Source organism: Spodoptera frugiperda, chromosome 17, assembly GCF_023101765.2.
Source record: "Spodoptera frugiperda isolate SF20-4 chromosome 17, AGI-APGP_CSIRO_Sfru_2.0, whole genome shotgun sequence".
NCBI classification, from domain to species: domain Eukaryota; kingdom Metazoa; phylum Arthropoda; class Insecta; order Lepidoptera; family Noctuidae; genus Spodoptera; species Spodoptera frugiperda.
In genome coordinates this window covers 8225037-8239319 of record NC_064228.1, presented here as the reverse complement: position 1 = coordinate 8239319, position 14283 = coordinate 8225037, and the positions used below count along the sequence as shown (strand labels likewise).

At 36.9% G+C, this 14283-nt stretch overlaps 2 protein-coding genes across 2 annotated transcripts in view; both read left to right on the top strand.

Moving 5' to 3' along the window:
- The window catches only part of LOC118276850 (protein stum), a 47754-nt gene extending 42943 nt beyond the window's left edge, over positions 1 to 4811 (top strand). The window contains exons 7-10 of the mRNA XM_050699919.1: positions 1138 to 1264; positions 1720 to 1800; positions 2307 to 2420; positions 2647 to 4811. Of these exons, the coding sequence (XP_050555876.1) occupies positions 1138 to 1264; positions 1720 to 1800; positions 2307 to 2420; positions 2647 to 2735 (411 nt within the window). The 3' untranslated portion in view covers positions 2736 to 4811. The remainder of the gene's footprint in view (positions 1 to 1137; positions 1265 to 1719; positions 1801 to 2306; positions 2421 to 2646) is intronic.
- Positions 4812 to 5998: 1187 nt separating this feature from the next.
- LOC118276779 (brachyurin-like) lies at positions 5999 to 6969 on the top strand. The gene has a single exon (XM_035595310.2). The coding sequence runs from the start codon at positions 6072 to 6074 to the stop codon at positions 6960 to 6962; it is 891 nt and encodes a 296-aa protein (XP_035451203.2). The 5' UTR covers positions 5999 to 6071; the 3' UTR covers positions 6963 to 6969.
- Positions 6970 to 14283: the final 7314 nt, after the last annotated feature.

The following is a 14283-nucleotide window of genomic DNA, read 5'->3' as shown; positions in this document are numbered from 1 at the left end:
AATTCTATGACTTAATTTACTAGAAAACATAAAACCGCTATCAAGATCAACACCCACACTGTTAACAAGTATCTACAGAAAAATTCAATTTCATTATTAATTTTAACATCGCCATATAAAAATGGCATTACCAATACATTAAAATGCGGCATTGAAATAATACGGTCAGCGGTTATAGCGAGCAGTGTCGTCATGTACCATGTCACAAACCTGACGAGTCTGTTAACACACGTTAAATCTAACTGGTAACCAACCGAGGTCACCACACGACATTTTAACCATTTCCCATGTGCATATATTTAATTCTAAACCTAACTGTCGGCACTGAGACATTGCCTAAATTCTGTTTTGGAGGTTAGCTACCACCCACTTTGCATTTCAGTTTTTAATCTGACATTTGATTAACACAAAAGGTTAACAATGCTAAACTGTGATAAATTACTTTCAGTTGTTGACAAAAAAGCGGTTCATAGTTGTATAATACAAAGGGAAATGGCGGATTTTGATTCGTGGAATCAAAATAAATTCATCGATTTATTGGAATCTTGATTCACTTTGAAACAGGATATTTTATCTTTTTTTAATTTTTCTTTGAAAGTCAAAGCGTTTATTGCAACTAAATGTACAGAACAAGTTTAATAAGTATCCTTTATTCCGAAATAGCAGCATTCACCATTACTAAAGTTACGAATGCAAGCATTCTGCTGACCTTATCATAACAATGGACTTGCTAGAAAAATATTTAAAAAATTAAGAGATTTTTCTTTGTACATCTAATTTTAGAGATTCGGAATGATAAATGATATTTATTTTGCAAATAGGTTACAATGTAACTCTTTTACACGTCAATCTCTAAAATAACTAGATGAGGCCGACGAATATTATTATAGACTAAAAATTCAACACAAACCTCATTAATATGACCCAGAACTGAAGACTGCCTAACTGATTACCAAGGCTCCAACTCAAAAAGCAGGACTAGGAACGGGGTGGTTTTTAGTCAGTAAGAGTCTGACACTCCCTCTCGCCTCGCCCAAGGCGCCATGACTATGATTATCACGGATGATTTTCCTCCCCTCCAAAAAAAATGTATGAATATAATCTCTATTTACAAATGTATACGGTTGACATTGGCAGGACACCCGCACGAAGCTGGACACGTCCCTGGTGGAGCATACGAGCGTGATGCGCGGCGCCATCCCCGTGCTGCCCATAGTGCTCGCCTACTTCTGCCTCTTCTGCAATATCGTCGTACCTGGATTGGGTAAGATGTTTTTAGTTTCTTTAATGTCCAATAATTCAGTTAACTAGTTAATCATTGGATATTTAATACATTTATGTCACTTTTAAATTATTCAATCATCGTTGAATATTTTTACTCTTTTGGAGACAACTTCATTGAACAGCCTTTTACTTAAAATAATGAAATTTTAGATGAGCTAGAAGACCTTCACTTCTAAACTGTCCTCCACATTCACGATAAATTATATTTATTTTTGAAAATACAATTACTTACAAGATAACACTTTTACACGTCAATCTCTTAAATAAATTAGATGAGGCCGGCATTTCCTATCGGACTACTCTGGGAAGAAATGCCGAAACAAAACTCAGAGGTCATAGTGTCTTTTAAAGTCCAAACAATAATAAACGACTACTCATCACTTATAAGAAGTATCTACAAAATGGCATACTAAACCTTATTTATTCACATTGCAGGCAGCATATTGAGCGGCCTGTTCTGTCTGTGCTTCGGTATACCAAGGTTTGGAGTCCACGACGGAGCTAAACACAGGATAGGTGAGTCAAATATATTAATCCCATACTCATCATCTTATTGTTCGGTATAATCCATTGCTGAACTTTGTCAAGCGTGGCCGACTTATAGACATCCTCTCCACGCTCATCAAGCGAGTTACATATAGCAGTTTAAAACTAAAAATCAGTCTGTAGAACCATACATACATACATATCGTCACGCCTTTAAACCCCGAAGGGGTAGGCAGAGGTGCACATTATGCCACTGTGTACACCCACATTTCACAATTTATGTTGTAAGTCCCGTGTAATAAGTGGTGAGCCTATTGCCATATACCGGGCACATTTCCAGACTCCGTGCTACTACTGAGAAATTTTCGAAAAACCGAAAAAAGTCCAGTAATACTTCGCCCGACCCGGAAATCGAACCCGAGACCCCTTGCCCGGCAGTCACACTTGCAACTACTAGGCCACCGAGGCAGTCGTGGAGACTATTAACTCCTAAGGCATTTTGCCATATGACTCATAAAAATTCCTGATGTTTCCAGGGTCGTTCGTGATCAACTTGCTGGTTGGCTGTGGCCAGCTATTCACGGTGCTGTTCTGTCTGGTCGGCTGGGGCTGGTCCATCTGGTGGGGAGTCATCATGGTCAAGATATCACGTGAGTGTCATCTACTATTAGTAGACAACAACTGCTAATGAACTATAAAACCATTGAATACCTATGCCTATAACATGCCTCATGTACTTTTTATTCACTGTGTAAATCGATGGTTAGTATGAATCGATAAGAAATCTGCCACCCACCGTGGGACCAGATGAAAATTTTGGCGCCCAACATGGGACTATTCTCTTGAAGTGACTAAAATATGTTTAATTCTTTTCAGGGAAATATCGCAAGCTAAAAAAGGAGGCGGAAGCTGCAGAAGCGGAAGCAGCGCCCCCTGTGACAGCCAACAATCACACGAGAGCGTAACACATGACTTAAAAATATCTTAATACCTATAGAGTAAGTTATAACTTTTTAAACATAACGTCTTTGATGATATGTTTAAAGATTGATGTAAAACTCTTTTTGACTAATTCTTCGATAATTAGCAAACGCTGTGACCAATATTTTTCTTAGAAAATTAATAAAAACCACTGCAATTGTGGTATTAACTATTCATAATATGAATTGAATTCTAACTTTTTTACAGTTAAACCTGTAAATATTATCAATAATTATAATTATGACACATTAAACTGTAAAATACACAACAGTGTTCTAAAATAAATTATATATTTTATCTGTGCAAGTGTCAGTACTGCCAACTTAACGCAAATAATAAAAACATTCTAAAATTAAATAAATCTGTAAATAAAATTAGGGTAGTTGAATCGTAATTTTGGAATTATAAATCTAGAATTTATCTTTGAAACTTGAAATACGTAGTTTAAATGCGAAATGGGAATTTTCCAAAATTGTATAAAAAAAATGGTTTTAAAAAGCGAAAGAACCTCTTGTACTACTCATGTACAGTCTACACATCAAGCTATGCACAACCAGTATAAACTGACCGTCGAATGTGTGGAAAGATCATACAAAGCGAGACCATGATAAACTGGTTATATATAGCTCCATGTGCAAATATGTGTACATTTTAAAATTATCTGCGGGTCAGATTTTTAACCGTCAATTTAACGGTTTTTCCGAAAAAAATACTTCCAAACGAAGTTTTCCGACCTTGAGGTCACTTTTTAACTTTTACTCATAGATTTAACCTTAATGTATATTATTATGGGCCCCAAGTGCTTTCTATAAATAGTATTATTAATATTATACACTTACATTCTGCAGTGTCATGATTTAGAGGGAAATAATGACACAGCTAAATAAAAAAATGGAATACAGTTGATTTTTACGTTAAACAAGGAAAAATATTTGTTGCTGTACTCAATGAAAAAGTAATAAACATTCAGGCTATGCTTTAAGTTCTTTGTTGAAAAATGGCAACTTTCTGTTAAAAAATTAGAAAATTTTGGTTGTTTTTATTATTGCTGTCATAAAATAACATTTCCTTTTAAATCATGATACTGTATCTAAAGTATAAGACCTAAGAAACTTTTGTATATGACCAAACTGATATTTCTAACGTAGCGATCACAATTAACAACATTTTTAGCAAAATAACGCTAACGATGCGAAGAAAATGTAGTTTTTTGACATTTTTCCAAATATTAACGCTTTGAATAAAACGTTATTTTGAGAAGTACTGTTATTTTTGAAATTAGAGGTTAGAATTTGGGCGGGAATGGCAGAACAAGGAGATTTCAGATCAATAATGGAATAATTAAGTACTTCAAATAAAGTTTCACTATTATAAAGAAGATTTGAAGTATTTTTTACATATTGAATAGACCACAGGTAAATTTTAACATGTAATATCACAAAAATAGTTAGATTTTCTGCCGTTCCTGCCTAAACGAGTGTATCGAGAAAGTATTCATAAAGTATTATAATTTGACTTCCAGTTTATTGTAAATTGGCATGGCCATTATAGAGTTGTGATTTTCGGTAAAGCAGAAATTGGTTGTTCCAGTACGTAAACGTTTGAGAAATAATGGAGAAGAATAATTAAATTTAATAAAGTCCTTTATAAAAAAGAAACTTGTTACCTTATAATATAAGTAACATTTTCAATCAGGACATAGCAGTTCCCTATTTGAATGTGCTAAATAGTCCATAACTTATTATTGGTACCTTTATGAAATTTATAAGCTGAGTAAACGAGCAGCCAGATAATTAAATTTCGCCATTTTACCATATTTTTCTGAAATATAAAGATTATCCATTATTTCTCCAGCGTTTGCAAATAAAAAAGAGCAATTTTGGTTGTAAAGTGAAGCTACCGAAGTGATTATTATAATAAGAAGTAAGATATTTATGGAACGTTCTTCCAGTACAATTTATTTGTTATTAACAATTGTTATAAGTTGGTTATACAATGTTTATTAATTATTATAGTTGCTTGTACAACGAATAATCAATAAAGACGATTTTAATTTAAAATTTTAGTTTTATTCCTATTCTAAAACCTTTTTAACCGACTTCAAAAAAAGGAGGAGGTTCTCAATTCGACCGTATTTTTTTTTATGTATGTTAATCCATATCTCCGGCAGTTATAAACCGATTTGAGAAATTCTTTTTGTGTTTGAAAGAGTACGATGTCAGTGTGGTCCCATATAATTTTTATTAAAGTCTGACCATAAATGTGGAAGATAATCCAGGGAACTCCTCAAAAATGAACAGAATGTGCTCTACGTTTGAGTTTAAGTGATGTATATTAGCTTGTCCTTTCTGAGTAACCATAAAATTCAGGACAGATAGTAGCATATCTGGTATAGAATGATGGGTAGCTTGATGTGCTGTCTGAGTTACATGACTGTATATGTAGGTACCTATCTACCTAATCTGTTTGTGTGTTTGACAACTAACTATGTATGTGGCTTATGAACAGGTTACTGTCAGCTGTCGGCTCAGCAGATCATAAGTAAGGGTATCAGGTTAATATACATTTGAAAATAATGTACTTATGCGTCAATATGGATAGATATTAATATTATTGATATAAACGGCGCTGTCTCATATGAGCAACGCGTTTAATAGGTCTACCCATACTCAAATAAGTAATTCACTAAAAATCAAGAAATTTTCCGTTTGCCCCCCCCCCCCACCCCCTCGCGCGGTGTTGAATGACATACGTTCAATGTGTAGCCTACAAATTTGCATAGGCCTGTTTGTTTTGCACGGAATATATTGCCGCTTTACCTGGCTAATGGCGAATTTTACCCCGCGCACCCTTTTAGGGTTATTTTTTTATATAGACTTTATTCGGATGGGGTAAAATTGTAATTAGATTTGTGCGTGTGGGTGTTACTGAGTCGACAATTTTATTTGTCCTCTAATAAGATTATGTGTTGGGATTTTTCTCTTGAACAATTTAAGTATTGTGGAATTCAATAAACACTCTGGACAGTGATAGGGTTGGGTTTTGATTCTCTTACATATCATATATAAAGGTTATACAAGACAAATATTTTATTTTCCAAAAATATTCTATGAACATTTTACAATTCAAACGTATGTATGTACGAATATGGTTTTACAAACTGCAGATTGCATAAGTTACCTAAATCAAATATTACGACTAACAATTTATAATACGATATTACATTTTCCTTATCACATTTATACTTATTTATATTGTAGAGAAATAAAATCGACGAACAAATTAGAACTTTCGACTACAACACACGTATTTTGGTCAGTATGTGTTTTATTATAGTAAGCCTATTTATTAGTACTCTTTTTCTGCACGTCTTTGGCCGCGATCCTGCGTTGAGGATTGTAGGCGGGACCGACGTTGGTGAAAACGAACTCCCGTACGTCGCGAGGATGCTGCTCCGAAAATCTCAGTACAATTCGACAGGAATCTTTGAACAAGAAGAACACGTCTGCACATGTGCCATTTTGAAGCCAACCTGGACACTAACGGCCGCTCATTGTTTTGTCGTGCTAGGCTTAAATATAACAGGTAATTTCACAAATGAGGAGGGATATTTAGTCAAATACAAATATCAAATACGATACCGCCCTTTTCAAATCAAATCTAATCGTGACAGTGAACGTGACATGACGAGCAACATTGTAGAATGGATACAACACCCTGCGAGTAATTTTAGGCTAAGGATAAGGCCAATACTTGTGTCCAACGATATAGGATTGATGAAAACTGAAGAAATACGTCTGCCACAATATGGCCGTATTAGTGCAATGGATTACAGAAGCTTGGTGGGATTGGAAGTGACTGCGACTGGTTACGGGCTGACGAACGCAGGGGGAGTGTTCGGGGACGCCCCCTCTTTGGGAAAACCTTTACAAAAGCTAGGCGTTATTGTGATTCAATGCAGTCCAAGACACACATATGTGCGTCCCGGGGTGTGTATAGCGCGGCGCTGTGGGAAGTTCTCCGTGATCTGTCCAGGAGACTCGGGCGGTCCTCTCGTGCACTCCTCGGGCATCATAGGTGTGAACAGCGCTGGACCCATCGTATGCCAGCTGGAGTCATTTGGTAACCGGTTTTTATTAGATATGTTCATTCAAATACCTACCAGCCCTTATATTGATTGGATAAGCGATGTAATTAATAAAGATACATAACAAATGAGTGAACTTTCATTTTATTGGACAAGGTTACTTAGAAGAATAATTTTCAATAAACTACTACGTTTCAAAACCGACTTCAGACTCGAGTTTTTTGGAGTTAGAAAATTGAAAATCAAATGGCATTTGGCTCACAACTCCAACGTACTGATAAAACCATTTCACACCTACTTACGATAAATTTACGAGCACCGATTAGTACCTATGCATAACTCCACAAAGTCTACTATAAACCCATAATGTAGGAATACCCCCATGGGGCCCATAAAGACATTCAATAAATCCCACCCTTTAACTGCACTCGGAAAAGTGAAAATCCCGAAAAAAGAAAATCAATTTTCCGAAAAAATAAAATAACCTAATTCGTTTTACGACAGCGGGAAATCGCTAAGTACATTTTTAATTCGGAAAAAGTCGGAAAAAAATGTTGAATTTAGGAAATGATCGTGTCGAGTGGAAACCTTGGTATAAATTATTACTTCGGAGTACGGATGCCATATTGCCGGCATAATGGCGGATTGAAATATTATATTCTATAAATTATATAAGGAATGAAGAATTAGGGAATCTTTGATTGTCATCCCGATATTGTGGTTGATGGAGCTCCATTGACTGGATTTTTATACGCATTAGGATTCGGGATTCTGACTAGGTTCATTTTTCATAATTTTCGTTTGATCGCTTGATTTTAAATCTGTACTTATAATGATGTAAAATTATTCTCGATTACCTATCCAATTCAATTCTAAATCCATGTCATAACTATTTAAAAGGGAATCGTCTTCATTGTTCGTTATCGCCTACATATTTTTCTTTTAAAGGTTTTACGCATTACCTGGCTTACAGAACATTAATTAAGCCAGGTATTCCCTAAAACCTTTCACTTATTCTGAAAAATACTATTCTGGATACCGCATCCACACGCAAGATAATCGTGCACAAACAAACATACATACAGGTCGAACAGAGAACCAGATTTTTTTTATAGTCAGTTAATAAAATATTTACTAGATACTTATACAGACAAAAATGTCCGCCTTTCTAAAAGACAGTCTAAGACGCTTGTAGCTACAAAGTATGCTGCAGTTTGGAAAATGTTTAATATATTTTTCTTTTAACGTATCTGGGAATTTATGGATCGCTCGATAAAGTGGTGGGGCATAAATATGCAATGGCAATGTATGGTGGGGGAGATATTCAGACTGCTATGGAAATATCACTATATTCGTGTGGTCTGGTGGAAAATAGGGATAGGGGGGGGGAAGCCAGCATATATATTGTATTGCGCTCAAGCAAATCACTCTAAACAACTGTTAACACGTATATTTTTTTTTAATACGCTAACGTATTAAAAAAATATCAACATGAACTAAAAATGTCATTTTTGTTATAATTAGCAAACGCGGCGACCGTAGGCTGGGCACGCTGCTCATGATGAAGAGTCCCTCTGTGACTCGAAACTAGTAGAGCTTTTCTCCATTATTTTTTATGAGTAAAAGTGATTTTTAAAGTAAAAGTTTGTTGTGAATTTTCTCCCCCCATACTTTACGAATATTTGAACAGTCCAACTTTTAGCGGTTTATTGATATTTCAAAATTTTCACCATCTTTGCTGTTTACGTGTAGGCTATTAGAACCGACAAATGGACTATACATTTTGACCTCTGATAAACCTTATACCTTTTAAATTGCAATTGTCAACCTGGAAGCTCATAGTCCAGCGTCATCCAACTATTGATGCTAAAAATCACATTCCATACTGTAATATTATAAATATCAAAGTTTGTTTGTCTGGATGTTTGTCCATCAATCACGCTAAAACTACTGAAAGGATTATGGTAAAAATCAGTATACAGACAGGGTATGAGCTGACTTAGGTGATAGGATACTATGCGGCCGAAGCCACTGGCAGACGCTAGTAATAAGTAATTATACTCTTAATACCTTCAAAGGATAGGCAGAAACAAATCAACATCTATTTTTATCAATTACTAGCGACCCGCCCCGGCTTCGCACGGGTGCAATGCTGATATACTAAATACGCTACAGAAAAACTGTGAACGTTGTTTATAAAAAAACATAGCGGCCCGCTCCGGCTTTGCACGGGTTTAAAATATGTAACTTTATAGGCACGCTGCCGCCGCGCCGCGTCGCCGTAAACGCTACGTTCCGCAATTTTTAAATCTGTACATCTTCAAAAATATTGATTTAAATCAGATGCTGTAAAAGGCCAAATAGATCTATATTAAATCAACAATGTATTTAAGGTATTTAATTGGATAAGGATTAATGCTGTATTGGTTAAAATCGCTTCGAATATTAGTCATTATTTGTCGTAAAAAGTAAATGACAAAAAAATGTTATTGTGGGATATCCATAAGAGATAGACATATACCATCGCGGAGTTTTCTGTAGACCTTTTCATTGTGTACAATACTTAGTACATTATTTTGATTAATCTCGTAGGATTCAGCCTGCGTTTGCAATGTAAGCGGAAAAAATGTAATTATTTGCGACATCACATTAGAAACCTCAAAAATAACAGTATTTGTCCACTATTTAATGGATGATATTATACATAAAAACCTTCCTCATGAGTTACTCTATCTATTAAAAAAAACCGCATCAAAATCCGTTGCGTAGTTTTAAAGATTTAAGCGTTCATAGGGACATACAACACACATGACAGAAAAAGCGACTTTGTTTTATACTATGTAGTGATTAAGGAACTAGTCCCAAATTAAAAGCAATTTCAAAAGGGGTCCATAATAAAATGTAACAACTACTTTAAGGTACCTCTTAATAGTAGATTAAGAATTAACAACCTTAAAGTGATTGTCATAAGGTCCTTTCAGCCTGAAATCGTGTCCGATGTGTAATAACCTCATTTCCTATTACGTAGGTTATTATTACAGGCGAGAAAATAGTCAAGTCCTGCTTTAAGGCTTAATAATGTTATTTTTGGTAGAAATAGTAGTTTCAGTGTCTTTAAGATAATTTATTCAAAGAGCATAATTATGTAGCTTGATTAATTCAGGATATGAAATATGTTGCGAAGTAAACTATGATGTGTATTTTCACAAAAAAAAAAAGCTAATTGTCAGTACTATCCGGCTCACCAATACTGCCAACAAGCTATAAGTGGCCACTGCTGACCAAAGACCTCTTTTCACACGGAGAAGGTTTGAGCATTAATCACCACGCTTGCTCAATGCGGGTTGGCGATTTCAAACTTGTTCAGGTTTCCTCAAGATCTTTCCTTCGTCGTGTGTCAATGATGTCTAAATAATCTAAGTATCGTCACACCTTTATATAAGCACTCTAAGAGTGGTTACCATGGCAACTGCTATAACAGTGGGATATTCTTTGAGAGATGTAGATTTGTTTGTATGGGATCTTTGTAGGACAAATCTGTGAGATTATATTAAAGGAATACCCCGGGGTTTTGTGTTGAGAGCCTTCGAGGAGTGTCTAGGTTTATTTGCAACGTCACGCCTTTTATCCCCGAAGGGGTAGGCAGAGGTGCACATTACGGCAGTAATGTCGCTATACAATGTATACCAACATTTCACCATTAAGTCACATGAAATAGGGGATGAGTGTCTACTTGAATATAATTGGGATTTAGTTAAACATAAATCGACGGCCCCTACGTAAACTATCGAAACTGCAAAACCTCTACTTTACAGGAGAGCGATTCTAAGTTTCGATTTAGGTTTTTGTTAAACATGAAATTCGTATATTCAATATTACCAGTATATCTAACGTGGAAAATATTAGTGTTTTATACTATCTACTGTAGTTTTTCATAATTATCATACTTTTTCTAATATTACACACTCGATACTTTTCTTGGTTACTTCTGGTTACTTTTTTATCGAATGTGCCAGTTTCGATAGTGTTCTATGACAAAAAAATTTAATCTACTATCGAATGTGCCCGTTTCGATACTTTTCCACGACAAGTATCTCTAGTAAACTATTGAATGTGGTACTTTCGATTGTATTCATTGTTACATTGCTCAAGTCAAGGTAACATAAGACTAGTTTCGATATGAGATACCTTCCAATTATTTATTTATGTCAAGCTTTTACTGCTATTTTTTCTGGGGAATTAGTGACAAATGAAGAAAATCAATCAAATATTGTTAATCAAGCAATTTGTATTAAAAAATAAAGAACTTAAAAACGTAGTAATTGCACGGTTTTGCACTAAAGTTGAATCGAACTTCTGCCGCCCTTCACTCCCACCTCTCGTGGGGCCTAACGGGACGCTGGCACACACCGCGGTAGAGAAAACAAACCTGTTTGGTTCTCTATTTGCGGAATCTTCACGTCTTGATACTGGTGGCGCTTTGCCTCCTTCTCTCCATAGAGTTTGCGAGACGAATATGTCAAAAATTCGCATCCGATAGAAGGAGGTATATAAGACGTTGCGTAATCTTGACGTGAACAAGGCCAGTGGACCCGACGGAATCTCAGCCGTGGTTATAAAAACCTGTGCGCCTGAGACTGGTCAAGTGCCGGTTGCATGGAAGCAGGCCAACGTGCAGCCTGCGCCCAAAAAAGGTAGTCGTGCCGACCCTAACAATTACCGACCAATCTCAGTCACGTCGGAACGTGTACTTAACAACAGGCTCCTGGCATACCTTGAAGGTAACGACCTCCTCAGCGATCAGCAGTATGGGTTTCGCCGCAACCGATCCACAGAAGGTCCCCTTCTTGCGTATGCCACCCACATTTGGAGCGAGGCCATCGAGAAGCACGGGGAGGCATTAGCGGTCTCACTCGATATATCGAAGGCCTTTGACAGGGTTTGGCACGACAGCCTTATCGGCAAGCTTCCTGCATATGGACTTCCCGCTGATCTGTGCAGATGGATTGCTGACTTCCTTAGGGGTCGGTCAATCCGAGTAGTCATTGATGGCTGCTCGTCTGACCAATTTAGCATCAACGCCGGAGTCCTCAGGGGTCAGTACTTTCAGCAGCGCTCTTTTTGCTGCACATCAACGACGAATTTGGGTATGCAGATGACAGCACAGTTGTTGAAAGGTATGTGTTCGATGCGCGGACTAGCGAAACAGAGACAGTCTCTAAGAGAATCCATGGTCGAATGGTTGCACTCCTCCTTGAAGGCGGTCTCCGATTGGGGTGACGCCAACTTGGTCAAGTTCAATGGTACCAAAACCCAGGCGTGTCTATTCTCTGCCAAACGGAGCCAATTTCCGCTGACTCCTACTTTCCGAGATGTATCCGTTCCAATATCGGATCATCTTGAGCTTCTGGGCTTAACTCTATCGCCTACCCTAAACTTCGGCTTGTATACATATAAAGTCGAAGGCGCATCTGGCTGGTAGGAAGTTGGGCATCCTCTGGAGGGTGAGACGGTATTTCACATCGGAACAGCTACTGAGCCTGTATCAAGCGCAGGTTCGGTCTTGTATGGAGTACTGTTCTCACCTTTGGGACGGCTCGGCTAAATACTAGCTCGATGCGCCAGAACAAATCGAAAGGCGTGCCAAGAAGCTCATCAACGATGATGCGCTTGTGGAGGCCCGGCTTCAAAGCCTCGAACACAGGCGTCAGGTTGCAAGCCTTTCCGTTTATTACCGGATACATTTCGGAGAGTGTGCGGGGGAATTGCACAACTTGATTCCCCCTAGTCCTTTTCATCATCGAACCACAAAACAATCGGCGAGGCGTCACCGCTTCATGGTAGATATCCCACCCACTCGCACGAAGCGCTTCGCTTCAAGCTTCCTTGTGCGAACTGCTAGGGAGTGGAACTCCTTGCCGGAGTCTGTGTTTCCTGATGGGTATAACCTGGGTGTCTTCAAGGCCCGAGTGAATAGGTTGCTTATGGGCAGACGTGCTCCACCGTAGGCCGCATCATCACTTACCATCAGGTGAGATAGCGGCCAAACGTCTACCCATCAAATGTAAAAAAGGTTTGGTTTGTTGGACAATAAAAATCTTGGACAGATTTAGGAGATGGAACGATTTCAGAATCGTTATACAGAAAATCCCCGTCAACCGCATCAGTTTCTTTGTAAATATCATTTAAATATTTCCACTCTTCGTCGGTGAATTGACATCGCACAGGAGATGCTGAAAATCCAAGACAAACATATTATATCTATCGAAATTGTAGGACAATCTATTACTTTGCCGTAGTAAAGTATCGAAAGTGGTACATTCGATGTGTTCATAGCAGAGAAAAGTATCGAATGTGTCACTTTCGATAAATTGCTCAGTACAAATACCAAGGAATACTATCAAATGTGGTAGATACGACAGTACAAATTTGCTCTTTGTACTAGAACAGTATCGAATCTACCACTTTCGATAGTATATTATATTTACCATGTGTATACCTCTCCTATTCATTTTGAATTAAAAGTAAAAAAAAAACACTAACGTAATCCTAACCTCAAAATACACGTGCGTCCTCACTCACATTTCGAGGAACACTGACGAAACAGGCAGTTTCGTGTCTCGCTCGCGCAGCGCTGACCGCGTATATCATCGAAAACGGCAGGTTCGATGTTTTAATGTGTTCATTTTATGCAGTTACGATTCTGTTCGATTGAAAAATAGTTGTAGGTATACAATTGGAACATAATTTATATATATAATAATAGATCTTTATCTCCACATACTATTAGTAAAATGAAAATGGCTTTTTTGTAGTTTCGATAGTTTACGTAGGGGCCGTCGAAATATTGTAATGGACCTGTGCTCAAATACATTTATCAAAACTATTATTAAGCCTGGAGAACCATCAAATACCTATCTCATAAAACACAGTAACAAGATTAATTATAAAAAAAACGTGTCAAGCACACAAAGTACCTAATTGACTAAAAAAAACAAACTTTAAAACAAATAATAATGAACATGAACACAGAATTTTAATCTTCGCTTATCGGGGGGTCGTTCACAATAAAATTGAAAAGGTGACGGCGGTGACAGGGTTGAATGTCGTTTTAATATAACTCAGCACGTTTATTGGAGAACACGATGAGGGTTAAACCTTTGAAGTCGTCATAATATATTTATTTTATAAACTCTTGTGATAAAAAGGTATGTCATTAGATTTTTTTATTGGATTATAAATCTGTTTTGGTTGTAAGCGATGAGCATTTTATCGAGGTCCAAGAGTTTTAGGTGCTTTTAGATATCAGAAATTATAAATTTAAGTTTAGTTTTCTATGATAACACAGAAGGCAAAAAAACAATTTTAACAAAAAAAAACCGACTTCAAAAAATAAATATTCCAAAACAAATTAATATGCACTAAAAAGTAAAGAAAATAATTGC

What these genes read in the sequence shown, in the direction of transcription:
- LOC118276779 (XM_035595310.2), top strand. Translation starts at nt 6,072, where the DNA reads ATGTGTTTTATTATAGTAAGCCTATTTATTAGTACTCTTTTTCTGCAC.